General features: G+C 33.8%; 1 protein-coding gene across 4 annotated transcripts in view; it reads right to left on the bottom strand.

Moving 5' to 3' along the window:
* The window catches only part of LOC150102499 (transcription factor YY2-like), a 222,848-nt gene that overhangs the window by 159,312 nt on the left and 45,272 nt on the right, over positions 1–18,264 (bottom strand). For all 4 annotated transcript variants that reach the window (XR_016548910.1, XR_016548911.1, XM_090398774.1 and 1 more), the window contains exon 5: positions 12,783–12,952. Coding sequence is in view for 2 of the 4 variants with exons in the window: in XM_090398774.1 (XP_090254900.1) it covers positions 12,783–12,952 (170 nt within the window). In the remaining 2 variants the exon portion in view is untranslated. The remainder of the gene's footprint in view (positions 1–12,782; positions 12,953–18,264) is intronic.

The following is an 18,264-nucleotide window of genomic DNA, read 5'->3' as shown; positions in this document are numbered from 1 at the left end:
TTTACATTAAATAATATTTACAAGTCTAGACTTTGTGATGGAAGATCATGTTGGACTCTGAACCAAATAATAATTACTCTAATCTCTATATAATCAGAATCCAACAGTATCTACCTGGATACTGAATGAACAAGGATGGGCTGGCAATTTGGGATTTATCAGACCAAATTGTATTCTTATTGGTTAAACCAAAATACAAAATGGTGGTACAACATGACAAAATTATACGCCGGCTGGGGCGTTGCCTGGTTAAACAAGGCCCCCATCGTTGTTTTCGCCAGGGAACCAGGGCTAACAGAGAAAAGTCAGATACTGGAACAAATCTGAAAACACACCCCAACTCAACATCACCACAGTTAAAGATCGGTACTATCAACATAAAAAGCTTGAATGGCAAAGAAATGGAGCAAGCTGAGGAATTAGATAAGTACCAGATCAACATAATCGGGGTGAATGAAAAAAAAGGGACAAAAACTGGTGAGATCTTTCTGAGCAATAAATACAAAATGTTATATTCAGGCAATGAAAATCAAGGAAAAGAAGGAGTAGTCATAGTATTCAACACAAAATACGAGGCTAATCTTCTTGAATGGCAGGCAGTCTCAAGTAGAGTAATGTGAACAAATATGAGAATGGGGAAAACTGGACAATGAGACTTATTATTTGTGCCTATGGTCCCACAGAAGGTTCTACTAAGGTAGAAGTGGAGGAATTTTTGAGGCTTTAGAAAAAGCAACTGACACAATGGAAAAGGAAAAGTTGGTCTTTGTTGGGGATCTAAATAGCAGAGTGGGAAATGATTGTCAGACATACAAAAATATTTTGGGAAAATTTGGAGAAAAGAGCAAAGCTAATAATAATGGCAAATATATGTTGGATTTCTGCTCAGGACATGGACTAACACCATGTTCCAATATAAAAATGTGCACAAATTCACATGGAGAGAAGAGGCAAGAGATAAGAAAAGTCTCATTAACTATGTTATTGTTGATAGTGATGTTTTCTCCCTGGTGCAGGACACCAGAGTGTACAGAGGATTTGAAATTGGAAGTGATCACTATTTAGTCTTGAGCAGGATAAAATTGAATTTCGTATTGAAAAGAATAACATGTAAGAAAATTTTAAAGCGAATAAAAGTTGAGCAGTTCTCAGATGTGGACTGTAGACTAAAATACACAAAGATTATTTAAGAAAAAATGAAGGAGATTGAGAACAGGAACCAAACCTTGGAGATTCAGTGGCAAACCTTGAAGAAAACCGACTGATTCAGCCAGAGAGCATTTGGTGAGGTTATCTGCAAGGATAGAAAAATCAGAACTCCATGGTGGACACAGGAAGTAAAAGAAGAAAGCATATCAAAAGTTCCTGGGAATAAGTCAGCTTGTGCTCTTAGAGAATACAGAGACAAATGTAAGAAAGCTAAACACTGTGTAAAATTAGCTAAACACAAGTCATGAAGGACTTTGGCAAGAACATAGAAAATAAATATCAAGAAGATGGCAAAATATTCTGGGGATTGTTGAAGAAGCTTAGAAATGGAAGAAAGAGCGCTGTAAAATGAGTTAGAGATGATAAAGGTGACATGAAAACAGGAGAAAAAGATATCTCTGAAGTATGGAGTAATTACTTTGAAAAATCGCTAAATGAAACAAGCAGTGATAGCACAGTGGTAAAAAAACACGCAACAGGCATACAGTCAGGAATACATATCCATACTTGAAGTAGAAAAAGCCATCAAAGGCTTGAAATGTGGAAAGGCAGCAGGAGTAGATGATATTCGACCAGAAATGCTGAAGTACGGTGGTAGAAAAGTCTTATAGTGGCTGCACTGCATAGTTCATAAAGCCTGGACAGACGGACAAATTCCCGATGATTGGAGTAGAGCTCTAATAGTACCCATATATAAAAAGTGAAATAAAACTGAATGTGAGAATTGCAGAGGTATTTCCCTAATGAGTGTTCCTGGCAAGATCTATACAAGTATACTTGAGAAACAGTTGAGAAGAATTGTGGAAGAAAAGCTTGGTGAAAAACAAGTGGATTCAAGCCAAATAGAGGCTGTCAGGATCAGATCTTCACTTCATGACAAATAGTTGAGAAATCATGGGAATATAACAAATATCTGTATTTAAGTTTTGTCGATTTGGAAAAGGCATATGACAAGGAGCCAAGAGAGAAGCTATTCAATATGCTACAGTTATATGGTGTCAATAGGGCATGATATCAAGCAATACTTAGTCTTTATTTGAGTTGTAGGTCAGCAGTTAGAATTGAAGGAAGTACAGGAAGATGGTTTAATGTTAAATCTGGTGTGAGACAAGGATGTACATTATCCCCTCTGTTATTCATTATCTACATGGATCACATTATAAAGGAAAGTGGTATTAAATGTGATATCAAAATTGGAGATGTTGATGTCAGCTCTTTGCAGATGATGTTATACTTCTAAATAAATCCGCTACTAGTCTGCAACATTCACTGACTAAATTGAATATCTGTTGTAATAGATATGGTATGAACATTTCAGCTATTTAGGCATGATTTTTAGCGAAGATGGTAAATTAAATATAGAAATAGACAACAGAATCAACAAGGTATGGTAGGAAGTCAATTGAATAAATTCATATGGAATAAGAGAGAAATTAGTCGGAACACTAAATTAGCTGTATACAAGACAGTGTTCAAACCAGTTTTAACTTACGGATCTGAGAGCTGGGTCAGAAGTAAAACACTTGACCAAAGACTAGAGACTGCAGATATGAGAGTCCTGAGAAAGATTAGAGGTGTGAACAGATGGCATCAATGGCTATATCATATTAAAAATGAGGATATTAGGAAAGAACTTGACATTGTCAGCATCCTGGAATGCGTTAGCAGAGCTAATCTCAGGTGGTATGGTCACTTAAACAGAATGGGAGAGGAAAGATTAGCAAAACAAGTGTTTTCTGCCAGGTTGGCAGGAAAATGTCCCAGAGGAAGGCCAAGATATAGGTGGATTGATACGGTACAAAGTGCCTTAGACGATAGAAATATAAGATCTGGTAATGTTGGAGTCTTGACAAGTAACAGACTGATTTGGAGGAAAATTGTAGATAGGAAGTTAGTAATGATGTAAATTTTTCATGTAGTACTATCATATCCTGTATACCCCTTGAGTGTACTTGGCAGGAATTTGATGATGCTGATTAATCACTTATGGCTAGAGTCACAGAACCAGAAGTTCATTCTCTGATTCACAAGATCAATAATGAAACGAGAAACTTTCCATCTGTGTCATACCTATCATATCTCTTCAGCGAGCAAGTGAATGAGGCTAAACAATATTTCTTGCTGCTGATTCAACTAAGTAATGGCTAAAATTTCACTAAACAGTAGCCAAATTCTTCATGATAGTGAACTGAATTTCCTCGCATAAAATGGCATCACAAGATATACGCTGGGGATTTATGGGAAGTGATGCAAGAAATTCTTCACATTTTGTATTGAAAACTGGATAATACAGGTAGAACCCAGCTTACATAAATTCAATTTGCATATGTTTGGACTTACAAATGATCTTTAAAGGAATACAGGAAAATTGTGAATAATAAAAATGTTAATGCACCGATGTTATTCAGATACTCTCTTTTCTGCAAGGCAGACACACACCACATGGTGCACGTATGTGCTTTCCTCAGTCTTATTTTGAACACAATGTTATATTTGTAACATTTAAGTGATGTATATTTTCAGTGTTTGCATGTGCTATGGCAAAGTAATCATGACTGAAAGAACAAAACTAAGTGGAAAAAGGGAACCTATGCATAAATGCTCTTAAACTGATCTAGTGATCAAAATGATAAAGAAATATCATCATCACGAACCATGGGCTCATTGCTGTTGGTGTCTGATGCCTCCTTCACTATCTTCTTCCACCTTTCTTTGTCCAGTGCAGTGTCGCAGTTTCTGTACACCCATTTCACACCAGTCCTTTATGTCGTCTATCCATTCTCTGTATGGTCTCTCTTTTCTGTTTACACCATCCATAATACCAAACATGAATGTCTTTATCTTCTGGTCCTCACACATTCTGCAGATGTGCCAAACAATTGCAGCTTCCAATTTAAAATCTTCTGCATTAGATTCTCCTTTGGTTGTCTTCCAAAAGAGCTCTTCAATTGTGACTTTCTGTACCAATATTCTTAGAATCTTCCTGTAACAAGTTCTGTCAAATGCTAAAATTCCTTTTCTTGTTTCCTTATTTATGATCATACAATATACTGCTAAAGATGCGTGTTTCCAGTACTCATAGTTTTCTTTGCAGGCTGATCACTTTACTTTTCCAGATGTTATCCATGGTCTTCAGATTTGTTCTTCCCTTTGCAATCCTGATCTTTATTTCTTTTTTACAGTCCAAATCATATGTTATTTTGCCTCCCAAACATGTGAATTGTTCCACATTTTCTATATCAATTCTTGTATTTTTTGTTTCATGTTCTTTGACTGTCTTTGCTTTTCACCAAATACTACTGTCTTTGTTTTTTCCAAGTTCATAACAAGTCCAAATCTCTTTCCTTCCTCATTTAACACTTTCAATGTTTTTTTGTAGTTTTCTTTCGTCTTCTTCAGTAATAACAATATCATCTGCAAATCTCAGATTGTTAATTCTCATCCCATGCACTGATATTCCTTCATTTTATCCATTGCTCTTTCTAGATGTGCGATGAAAATGCTTGGTGATATTGGGTCCCCCTGTCTAGTACCTCTACTTGTTTTAAACCATTTCCCCAAATCATCACCTATTCTGACTGCTGCAACTACATCCTTATAAATATCTTTAAATATAGCTATTAGTTTTATGTAAATTCCATAGGATTCTAGCACTTCTGTCACTTTCTGGTCGATACTGTCAAACACCTTCTAAAAATCAACAAAGCATATATGTTTTTTTTTTTTTTTTTTTTCTAGTTTTCTCTGCTATTAACAGCATTATCAAAATCTGTTGAAATGTAGTTCTATCCTAAATCCTGCTTGCTTGTCTGCAAGGTATGCTTCCAATTGTGTTCTCAATCTTTCTGTTAATATCATCATCTTACCAAGATCACTTGGTCAAGGCAATTGTTCTATAATTTTTACATTCTAGCTTATTTCTTTTCTTGTATAATGTCACTAATATCAATTTCACCCACCCATCTGCATTTCCCCTTCTTTCCATACCATATTACATGGTGATTTTCTGTAACAATACTTTCGCCACCATATTTTATCATTTCTCCAGTGATGCTATCATTACAGTACTCGTTGTGTACTGTAATGATAGCATCATTACAGTACACAACACTCATGTAGCCATTCTACTGCTTTTTCTACCTCTCCTCTTAAAATGTCCATATCATACTTGTTACATGGTGGTGATAACTGCTTCAATTCCTCAGTCAGTTTTCCAACGCTATCTGAATCCAGTTTTTCTTCATATAACTCACTACAGTATCTTGTCCACTGTTGTACAATCTTTTCTTTATTCATCCATACTTTTTCATCTTGGTTGCCACTTTCTATTAATGGTTCTAATCATTTTGTACACCTCCCTAGTTTTATGCTCTCCATAGTGCTGTTCTATATTATTGCATTAGGCTTCTAACCATTTCATACTATCCATTCAGACTGCTTTTTTCACTTCATTACACTTTCTTCTACATTGTTCCTCTATTTGTTCTGATGTATCCCTTCTTATCTTCAACATTCTTTTCTCCTGTACTAACTTCAGAGTTTCTTGTCAAATCCACTTCTCTTCTTCTGGTACTGTTTCTTCAACTGCATCTTAGATTCGCATTGTTTTCTTTGTCCACACTTTTAAGTTTATCTTTTAACACTGTTCTGTACCTTCTTCCTATTTCTGCTTCACTTATTCTTGCTGTATATCTTTGTTTCTGATGATGGAGTTCATATTTTCTTTTTAATTTCAACTTGATGTTTGCAAACACTAAACTATGATCCGAGTCTATACCCACCCCTTGAAAAGTTCCACACTGCTGTACAGATGATATCAATCTTCTTTTAATCATAATCATCTCGATCATGTTCTTGGTTTTCCCATCATTTGATTGCCACATCCATTTTCTAGTCCTTTTGTTCGAATCTTGTGTTACAGATCATCACCTCGTGGTCCGCAGCAAATTCTAACATTTTTTCACCTCATTCATTTCTTTCTCTGAAACCATATTTTCCCAAGACGCTTTCCCCAACCATCATTATCTATTCTGACTTTGGCATTCCAATCTCCTTGAATAATTAGTACATCATGCTTTGGTATTGTTTCTATTGTCTCTGTCAGATCTTTGTAAAATAAGTCAATATCATCATCTGTGCTGTCGGATATGGGTGTATATATCTGGACTATTGATATATTAAATGGTTTTGATTGAAATCTTGCTACTATGATTCATTCATTGACTAGTTTGTATCCTAACAGTGCCTCTCTAGCTCTTTTGTTAAGAAGGAAGTCAACTGCTTCGTGCTTGGTGTCATGCCCTGACCATACGACTTTGCATCCATTTATCTCTCCTGATGATGTCCATCACATCTCCACCAGTCCTAATATATCACACTGATATTAAGAAATATGAAGGCAGGCAAATTTCAACAGCCATAGGACATGATCTTGATCTAACAGCACCAACAGTGAATACAACTGTGAAGGAGGCTGCTCATATAAAGGAAGAAGTGAAATCCAACAATAAGAAAAAAACATTCTGGTGTTATTCATGACATGGAAAAACTAACTACGTGGATGGCAGACTAAACTAAGCTTAATGATTCACAAGACAAAAATGTTTTTTTGAAGACATAAAATCAAACTATTATCCACTCTTTCTATCATTTGTGGCAAGTAATGGTTGGTTAATGAGATTTAAGAATTCTGCTGCTTTTCATAATATTAAAGTGTCTGAAGAAGCTGACATACAGTGGCAATACCAAAACAGCTAAGAAATATACTGAGTCTGAGTCAAAATTGATGATTGTCATTACTTTATGCAACAAGCATCTGATGTCCATTTTGAGGAAATGGACATCAGATGTCACACATATTTCTAAAAAGAAAAAAATAATGCAAGGACAAAAGTTCACAATACAGCCTAACTCTTGTTCAGTGGACATGCTTCTGGTTGTCATAAGCTTAAGCCACTGCTAGTCAATCAGGTAGAAAACTCGTGTACTTGAGAATCATCAGTAAGACAATCCTTCCAACATATTATCATTAAAATCCAAAAGCATTAGAAAATATTACGCTTTTTGAAGACTGGTTTATTAATGCATGTTTTGGCCTGAAGGTGACCTGACAAGAAAGTAATATTCAAGAATTTGCTTATTTTCAACAATGTTCCTGATCATCCAGCGCATTTGGAAGATTTTTCATCCAAATATAAAAGTACTCTACCTTCCACCCAATATTAGTGCAGACATCCATGCCCATGGACCAAGGGCAAATTGCCAATTTCTAAGTTTATTTATTACATAGGGTTTTTGTGCAGGAATCTGCAGCAATAGATAGACATTTTGATTTAAAATGTCTGGGATGTTGGGAAGTCCTATAATATTTATCAAGCCATAGAATACATTGCAATGATGGGAGGAGTTTACACAAAGCTATGTGAAATGGTTTGGGAAAATGTTTATCTACAGCAGTTTGTGCACAGTTTTTAGGAAGAATGAAACTTCAGGAAAAAATAAACAAACTGAAGAAATAATAAGGCTGGCTGAACAATTCATGAGGATGAATTGACAAAATAACTCAATGAATTTGAATTAGCAAAAGTTGGTGAAACTGAGCAAGCTGAGAATTTGGAACAAGAAGAGACATTTTGTGAAGAAAGAGATGACAATCACGATCCATGAATTTTTGAATGGCATGATCGGAAAAGATGGATCCTAATCATCATGATTCTCAAACATCCCAAGAGAAACAGCTAACGTTTTAGTCTGTTATCAAGAGATTTAAAAAGAGAAGAAAGAAGCTACCATTTAGTCATCTCTATTAAACATTTCTTAAATTTCTTTTCTATTTTCTCATAATATTTACACAGCATTACACTACTTTGCAATAATAATGAATGAAATCCAATTTGTGTGTGAAATTTGTGAATGACATGCCAGAAATAACCTTTAAACATGTTAATGTACTACTTATACATTTATGCAAAATGAAATCAACATGTGGGATGAGTTTCTGACCTTTGCAAATTAATGTCGCATCATGTTGTACAATCATATGCATTTGTGATTTGAGACAATAGATAGAATACAATTTGTTCAGCTAAATCCCAAATTGCCAGCCCATCCTCATTCCCTCAGTACTCACTGGATACCTACTAACAGGGTGCACCATGTGAATGAGGATTGGACATTATGTTCAGGCTATAATTATCAAGGAAAGGAAGGAGAAGCAATAGCATTCAACACCAAGCATGAAAATAAACTTCTTGATTGGAAGGCAGTTTCAAGTAGAGTTATGTGGGCAAATTTCAAAATGGGGACATGGACAACGAAATGTATTTGTGCCTATGTTCCCACATAAGGTTCTTCTAAGGAAGAAGTGAAGGAATTTTTTTAAGTCATTAGAACAGACAGCTGACATACAGAAAATGGAAAAGGAGGTTCTTGCTGGACATAGGAACATTTGGAGAAAAGGGCAAAGCTAATAATAACGTTAAGTATTTACTGGATTTCTGCTCAGGATACAGACTAGTTGATACTGAACACCATATTTCAACACAAAGATGTGCACAAGCTCACAAGAAGAGAAGATACAAGAGATAAGAAAAGCCTCATTGACTATATCATTGTTGATAGTGCATCACACTCATTCAGGTTACAAGAGTGTACAAAAGATTTGAAATCGGAAGTGATCATTACTTAGTACTAAACAGGATAAAAACGGATTTCACATTGAAAACAACAGTATCTAAGAAAGGTTCTAAAAAGAATTTAAATGGAACAACTTTTACAAGAAAATTGTAGACTCAAATATACAAACATTATTGAAAAAAAAAAAAAAAATGAAATAAATTGAAAACAAGAACCAAAACTTGGAGTCTCAGTGGCAAACTTTGAAGAAGACATTGATTGATTCAGATAGGGAGGTATATGGTGAAGTTGTTTGCAAGGACAGAAAAATAAGAATAGCATGGTGGACACAAGAAGTTAAAGAAATAGTCCTCGAAAAGAAGAAATCATAATAAAAGCATGGGAAGACATTGGTAAGAATATAGAAAATAACTATCAGGTAGGTGGCAAAATGTTCTGGAGGCTATTGAAGAAGCTTAGAAATAGTGGAAAGAGTACTGGAAGGAATCAAAGATGATAAAGGTGACATGCAAACTAAAGATAAGGATGTCCTAGATGTCTGGAGTAATTACATTGAAAGGCTGTTAAATAAACTAAGCAGTGACAGAACCATACTAGAAAATTTTCAAGACGAATGCAAAGAAGAGTATATATATCAATATTTGAAGCAGAAAACACCAGCAAAAATTTGCAATGTGGAAAGGCAGCTGGAGTTGATGATATTCAACCAGAAATGCTCAAGTATGGAGGTATAAACGTTTTGCAGTGGCTGCACTGCATACTTCAGAGGGCCTGGTCAGAAGGTCGAATTCTAATAATTGGAGTAGAGCTCTCATAGTACTCATATATAAAAAAGGAAATAAAACTGAATGTGAGAATTACAGAGGAAATTCTCTCCTAAGCATTCCTGGTAAGTTTATTCAAGCACGCTTGAAAAGGGCTTGAGAAGGATTGTGGAAGAGAAAATTGGAGAAGAACAAGCTGGGTTCTAGCCAAATAGAGGTTGTCAAGATCAGATTTTCAATTTAATAAATAGTTGAGAAATAATGAGAATATGAAAATGATCTGTACTTAAGTTTTGTAGATCTGGAAAAGGTATATGACAAGGTGTCCAGAGAAAAGTTTTTCAAAAATATATAGAATTATATGGGGTGAATGGAACATTATACAGAGGAATACATTGTTTATATTTAAGTTGTCAGTCAGCAGTTTAATTGAAGGAAATATAAGAAGATGGTCTGATGTAAAATTAGGGGTAAGACAAGGATGCACTTCACCTCTACCCTTATTCATCATCTATATGGATCACATTATGAAAAAAAAGTGCATTAGGCTTGATATTAGAATTGGACATTGGAATTTAGCCCTTGCTTTATGCAGATGACGTGGTACTCCTAAACACATCTAGTGCAAATCTCCAGGATTCACTAACTAAATTGAATAACAGCTATAATAAATTTGATGAAAATCATCAATAAAAAGACCAAAACTATGAAAATAGGTAGGAGGATAGAAAACTTCAGGTAGGTTTTACAAGTAAAATATTTCAGCTATTTAGGCACAGTTTTTAGTGAAGATGGCAGGTTAAATCTCGAAATATACAACAGAATAGGTAAAGCTGGTAGCCAACTGAATAAATTTATATGGTATAAGAGAAATTAGCCAAAACACCAATCTAGCAATATACAAGACTGTGGACTGTGTTTAAACCAGTTTTAAGTTATGGATCTGAGAATTGGGCTAGAAATAGAGCACTTGATCAAAAACTAGAGACCACAGATATGAGGGTTATAAGAAAAATTAGGAGAATGAACAGAATCGTTTTAAAAATGAAGATATTAGAAAGGAAATTAGCATTCAAGAATGTGTCAGCAGAGCTAATCTAAGGTGATATGGCCACTTAAATAGAATGGGTGAGGAAAGGTTAGCAAAACAGGTTTGATACCAAGATGGCAGGAAAGAGACCCAGAGGAAGATCAAGGTCTTCAGTTAGAACTGCTTTAGACAAAATGTTAGATATAACAATATTAAAGTGCTCACAAGTAATAGACTAATTTAGAGGAAAATTGTGGATAGGAAATTTAAATTGTGCATTCAGTTAATCTAGATTTTTTTACATCCATGATGACTAATGTCACTTGGGTGTTTCTGGACAAGTTTCACAGAACACCTTTTTTTGCACCAACCAGTTTATGTCTTCATATTAAATTCAAAATCAAATTTAGCTGCTAGAACTTTACTCACTTTTATAGTAAATTGGTTTTACTACAAAATTATCTTCAGAAAATCATTTCAGCATAAGAAAATTCTACATTATATAAAAAGGAAAAGAACTTACCTATTGTTTCATTATGAATTAAAATCTTACTGAGAAATGCTGGTGGTGATAATAATAAGCAAAGTTATCATTAATCCAACTATCCTTATTAAAACTCAACACAAGGACATTTAACATGCCCATGAATGTGTTGCAAGAAATTATGAGCATTACAATCTTTTGCAAAAAAGCTCATTTGAACTTTCTAGTATATATGAATTCTGGCAATTGGAAAAAGAGAATTATTCTGTATGAAATATTGAACAAATCATGTGGATGCTATATGCAGTTTTCTTGTACATTTGATAAAATGTTTTTCAAATTTTATGCAATTATATTTCTGACTGAGATTTCTAATATTCTTCAGATAGTAGAATTAAACAGAGCAGAATTATTCACAAACTTATTTCTTTCACAGCTTAACGTAGTGATTTGGCAATAATCAGATTACATTAACGAATAACCTTACTATTCATGATTTACTTATTCATAGTTTAAATTTTAAAGAATTTCTTGAAGATCACACACACACACAGAGAGAGTGAAAGCAGTTCTGCTTTCACTCTCAATATTTATCAATTCAGGTAGCCTTATGTTTGATACTTTTTGTAATCTTATCATGCTTTTTCACTGTATAATAAAAGGAATACTTACATTGGTATCATAAATGGTAAAGAAATTATTATGACTCAATTTAAACTTTCTATCTACAAGTTTATAGATAACTTCAGAAGAAATAAAATACACATTACCCTCACTATGATAAACTTGTTGGAACAGAGGAATAGTTTGTTACAGTGGATAGTTTAGCTACAGCATTTTTATTTTATTATTTTTTAATGGCATTTTACCTAGGTGAGTATGACTTCCAGTTGACTTTTTAGTGGCATCTTATAATTGTTTGCTAGTCTTACTACTACCTATTCACGAAAATCTGAGTCCTACAGACAGCTGCCTAAATGGCTGGCACTGTCACAAGGTATCGAAGCACAGCTATGTTAAGTGAGAAAAAAAATAAACTAACAATTCAAATTATTTCCAATTATTTTTGGAATCTGAAATGTTATTTTCCACAACAGAGAATGTTTATCAATGCAGTCAACTCTTACTATAGTAAACTCATAAGGATCATACAAATGGTTCATTATAGTAGATAGTTTATGATAGTAAATTTCCTTTAGAATGGCATTGTAATTATTTGGACTTTTTAGTTTGGTATATAGTGAGAACTGATTGTAATGTAATGGACTAAGCAACCAAGAAGATTATGAAATTTGTTATCACATAACTCCATTAGAATATTTTTTGCCGATTTTTCAAATGAAGCGTATCATTTACCTCTTCAGAACAAATGATTAGATACTAATATTTATCCAGAAATGCACACTTTTAGAAATTTCTAGTTTTACATTAAAAAATAAAAAAATCTGGTGACGTGAGTGCAACTAAATCCTATTTTCTCTTCCATGAAGTTTTTATTTGTAGATAGCGCATTTACTTGTGGAACTGCATGAATGATACTAAACAAATAACAATACATAATGACAACATCAATACCAGAATATTTAATTACACCAATAATAAATTCTACCATTTTATAAACACAGATATATTATATGTACATTCAAATCAGTATACTTACTTAGCTTTGGCATGTGTGAGTATGTGTGATTTGAGATTAGTGGACTGCGCGAATTTTTTATTACATCCATCAAACGGACAAACATATGGTCGATCTCCTGTGTGAATTCGGACATGAGTCCGAAGGTTGAAGTCCAAAGAAAAACGCTTCCCACATCCTTCAAATGTGCACTAAAATTTGATGTAATTTTGAAGAGAAAGAGAGAGAATATTATTAATAATTAAAGCTAAATTAACTCAAGTCAGTAATAATTCTTTTCTTCTGTTTCAAGATAGACCCAAATTTTTATAAAATTAATTCAAGAAACATTACAAAATTACTTATGAGTGCAAAAATGTTACTTAAAAAATAAAAATAAAAAACTGCACAGTGAAGTATCAATGGCATTAAATGTTACCAATTAGAAATTATATTATTTTGTAGCAGTCTAAGCCAATACTAACAAAACCACTCCTGTTACTATCAGGTATTATTACATGTATGTACCATTTTTGATTTTTTTTTTTTTTTGCTACTTTATGCCCTAAAATGAAGCTTAAAAGCTGGTATGAACTTTCTGGCTGCATATCACAATGACCGAAAATGAAACAGTGAAAGAGCACCCATATATTTTTAGAATATTTTTCCACCTTTGCTTGCATATACCATTTTTCTGGTATTTTCTATACCAATTAATATTAAAACAGAAAGAGTATAGTGAACTGAGGATGAAAGAGCATTTTATCAAGGAATATGGCAATGTAAATAGACATGTGAATGTCACCATCGGGTTTTTTTTTAAAATCAATTTATATGTTAAAATATTTCGCAATTCTTAACAGCTGCATATTGCTCTACCAACAGAAAAATCAATACTAATTGATTTTAAGGCATGTGCGTTCATGCTTAAAAAGTTTGAGAATCACTATTAGCTAAAAATAAAGTGTTGACAACAGCAATATAATAAAATAGATGGTGAAACCTTAAGGGTAAATATCAGGAATTTGACAATGATGGTGGTGAAAGAGTGAATAAATATATAGGGTTTTTTTTCCATTTAATTCTTATTGTATGTAGCAAAATAGAAATTATATTAATCTTCAATATAAAGTTTATAAACTTCATTATTATTATGTAAAACCTCCAGAGTCCAAAGACTCATCGAGAGAGAGAGTGTGCCAACAGCATTGAATGATTGACCCCTTCCAACTACTAACCAGGCTCAAACTTGCTTAACTTTTTGCAAGCCATTAGTGGCAGAGGCTCTACCAATCTTTGTTAGTAAACTCAACCAACCTTTGCTGGCTTATATAGATTTAAAAAAAAAATTTTTTTTTTAAAGTTAATAACAAACGAAAGTTTAGTTCAAGTTAAATCTTGAGTACTTTAATCTTACACTGTCAAGGCCATTAAACAAAAAACAATTCATTCATTCAAATATTAATCTTTTGATACTAATTACCCAATCTAGTAGTAGCAAAATTGTTTCAAGTGATATTTAACCATATGTTTCAGTTTCAAGCATGGTTTCTTTTCAGAAGACAAACACACACACTAACAGAAAGGTATGCCATAGTGTTAAAAGAAACAGTGTAAAATGTCAAAAAATAAATATAATCACAATCTGTTTCCAGATCAGTCTTCCTTGCTTTTATGGTAAATGGCTACCAGCACCATAAAAATAAAGTTCACTAATTTTCTTGTCTAGGTTAATTTAAAAAGAAACTTATCTATATGAAGTGCATGAATAATTTCAGGACACAAACAATATCACATGTCAGTAAGCTGCAATTACTAAAAGGAACTTGTGAACATCAGTTATTTATAATAAATGTCAGACAGCAAAGGGATTTTGGTCAGGACTCTGGTAGTTCATACTAATGTTACTTCCTTAAACTTATTTATAGAAACTTTCATGGCTCACATATGTAAAAAAAATATAATTTTATTCAAAAACTTTGATATTTTTCATCTGACGTAACATACACCAGTTACTGGTCAGGGAGACAGACCAGTAACTACATTCAAAAGATGAATCATAAGAATGAGTCATGAAGCATGTGCCTACTAGCTCATGTCCCAGTTGCAACTGAGATGCTAGAATTACATTATTAGAGTTCAAACAATTGACTATCCATTAGGAAGCTTTTTGTAATAAACAAATTGCATTACTACCAACAATATACACAAGTCTTTTTATTAATAAAATCTTCATTTTCTTAAAAATATTTGATATTTCCTATCCAGTGATGAAATATGCAGAATGTTAGAATGAATTATTAGATTTATTTTCCCAACATGTATATTTTCTTTATACTGATTCATGTAACCTAAATGTTTTCTCAGATACCCCAATGACATTTGACAACATTGCCACTGCATGTTTTGGAATATCTGTTTCAGCCTTATGTAGTTAGAGTAAATATTAGCCCTAGAATCAACAAAAGCTTTAAATCCTATGTGTTCCAAGCTTTGAAAACAATCCACATATGCAAAATACAGCATTTCAATATTTTGATTTCTTAAATATAATTTCATGTAGTTCCAACTGTTTGTTAATGGTATGTAATAGCCAAAGCTTAGTGTAAAGGAAGGGGAAACTCAATTCCAAACTAAGCTTTGGCTATTACCTAGTTATACAGTGCATGCTTACTAGCGAGACCTGTAGAGACTTGGGAAGGGTTTGTGGATAGTGTAGTATAACAAGCTACTGAAAAGTCCTAACCAGGAGAGCTATGGTTGGGGCTTTCAGTAGTTTTGTTATAGCAGTGCTTACTATGGTGAGAATCAGCTATATAATGCAAAATACTAATATAAAGCATGCTTAAAATATTATACTAGCTAGATATGATTTTAAGTATATGTATTATATGTTGATTTTTAACAACCAATAGGAATTCAAACAAAGAGTACTTTTCTATGTCCGAAAACGAAGGAGCCTAACGCAAAGAACAACTAATTGAAGTATCAGATTTCAGTCACCGAACTCTAATGTTTCTTCAGCTGATATAGCGTAACTGACATTCAGGCAACAGCAGTTTTTTTTTTTTTTTTTAAAGCCCATACATGAGACAAAAGAACCTATATCACATGAGATGAGTGCAGTCTGTGTGGGGTGCACAGTTGAGGATTGAGAAAGAAGAAATCTATTGAAAGTGTTCTTGATGAGATTGTTGGCAGACAACTTATGAGGAAGGTGCAGAGGATAGATGGAATAAATCGATGCTATTCAGATGTACTAAAAAGGAATGTTAGGCAGCAGGAGCTGCTCTCATTTTAACAGTTCCAATAGAAGTAGAGGAATGATATTTGCTAGATGATCACTGGAGCAGTGACTGTGGAAGAGACACAGAACAGAGCTGAAAGAAATGCATAGAGGTTAAGCTGAATTGCTTTTCTTTGCATATTAAGAATTTTTAGGGAATTGTAGATGCACCTCCCCTAAGAATGGGAAAATTTGGGATTTACATAGGGTTATTAGCTGAGTAGGTATAAATTAATATCTAAAATAGCAACTATATATATAGAGAGAGATAATAAAAATGTCTTGGGCAAAATTACCTTAATGATTAATGTTTTGCTGATTGACCAATACTCGTGGTCTTGTATGTGAACATCTAAAGTTAACACTTAGAACTAACTGAAGCCTGACATAGAGCTAGTCAGAAAAAGTGTCTCATACAGGTGTGTGGTGAGGAGCGAACAGAGTGTGTGTGTGTGTGTCAGGAATAGGAATCCATAATTAAGAGAATCCTATATTTGGTTGATATATTTAATTACCTCAAGTCATAGCCAACAGTGAAGGAGCCATACATCAGGACAATCAAATCAGCATACACCAATGCCACAGCCTTCATTTCAATGGAAACATCTCTACTGTGGAAATACAGAGAGGTATAAGACAGGGTGACACAATATCTCCAAAATTATTCACAGCATGCCTAGAAGAAATATTCAAACTTCTTGATTGGGAAGGGAAAGGTCTGAAGATAAATGGAAGATATTTAAGCCATTTACACTTTGCAGATGACATAGTTATCTTTGCTTCAACTGCACATGAATTACAGACTCGTATCCACGAACTCCAAATTGCTAGCAAAACAGCTGGCCTAAAGATAAACCTAAAGAAGACCCAAGTTATGTACAATAGTTATGTCAACCAGAAATAATAAAAATCAATAATGATGAAAATAAACAAGTAGATCATTACATATACTTAGGACAACAGGTATCAGTGGAACAAAATATCACTTTTATTCGCTTTAAAACTTTCTTACATATTCTTCTTTTCAATATGAAATTCAATTTTATCCTGCTCAAGACTAAATAGTGATCACTTAGAATTTCAAATCCTCTGTACACTCTACTGTCCTGCACCAGTGAGAAAACATCACTATCAACAATAACATAGTCAATGAGACTTATTACTAGCTGCTTCTCTTCTGTGAATTTGTGCACATTTTTATGTTGGAACATCGTGTTAGTAATAACCATTCATATCCTGAGCAGAAATCCAACAAGGATTTGTCATTATTATTAGCTTTGCTCTTTTCTCCAAATAGTTTTGTATGTATGACAATCATTTCCTACTCTGCTATTCAGATCCCCAACAAGAACTCACCTTTCCTTTTTCATTGTCCCAGTTGTTTCTCTAAAGCCTCAAAAAATCCCTCCACTTCTACCTTAGTACAATCTTATGTGGGACAATAGGTACAAATAAGTCTCATTGTCCAGTTTCTCATTCTGATATTTGCCTGCCATTCAAGAAGATTATTTATTGTTTAATATTATAGCTACTCCTTTTCCCTGATTGTTATTTCCTATATAAAATCTTGCATTTGTTGCTTAGAAAGATCTCGCTTATTTCTGTTTTCTTTATTTCGGTAACATCCATTATGTTGATAGTGCCAATCTTGATCTCTGATGATGTTGAGTTGGGGTTTGGACTTGTTCCAGTTGTTGACTTGTTGCTGTTCACCCTGGATCCCTGACAAAAACAAAGGGGGGGGGGGGGGGGCTGGTTTAACTGGGCAACACCCTAGCCAGATCATGTTGTTCAATCATTTTGATTTACAGTTTAAGCCATTAAGAATACAATTTGGTTGGCTAAATCCCAAATTGTCAGCCCATCCTCATTCATTCAGTTTCTCGGTAGATACCCAACAGACTAAACCATGAGAAGGTGAGAACAGGACATCAGGTCAAAAGCCCTGGCCAGTTTTCTGAATTACCCAAAACGCCACATGGAGGTCTCCAGTTATCCAGCCTTGACTCTAAAGCTCCCTAAATAAGCAATCACATTGGTTTATTACATGGTTATTGGGTGCAAAACCAACCAACTTATATAAAACAAATTTTTCTGATTAATATATCTTGAATCGAATAGTATTGCATTTAAGATTTTCTATATCATTAAGACAGTTCACAAATTCTAATTTCAGAAGGAAAATTCTATTGAAGAAATTGAAACTTGCATGCTATATACATTGAAAACTATAAAAAT

The sequence above is a fragment of the Typopeltis vanoorti genome, chromosome 10 (genome assembly GCF_054136105.1).
Source record: "Typopeltis vanoorti isolate ZY-2024b chromosome 10, IOZ_Tvanoo_1.0, whole genome shotgun sequence".
NCBI lineage: Eukaryota > Metazoa > Arthropoda > Arachnida > Uropygi > Thelyphonidae > Typopeltis > Typopeltis vanoorti.
The sequence above is the reverse complement of the archived record's forward strand: the minus strand, read 5'-3'. Positions and strand labels throughout refer to the sequence as shown.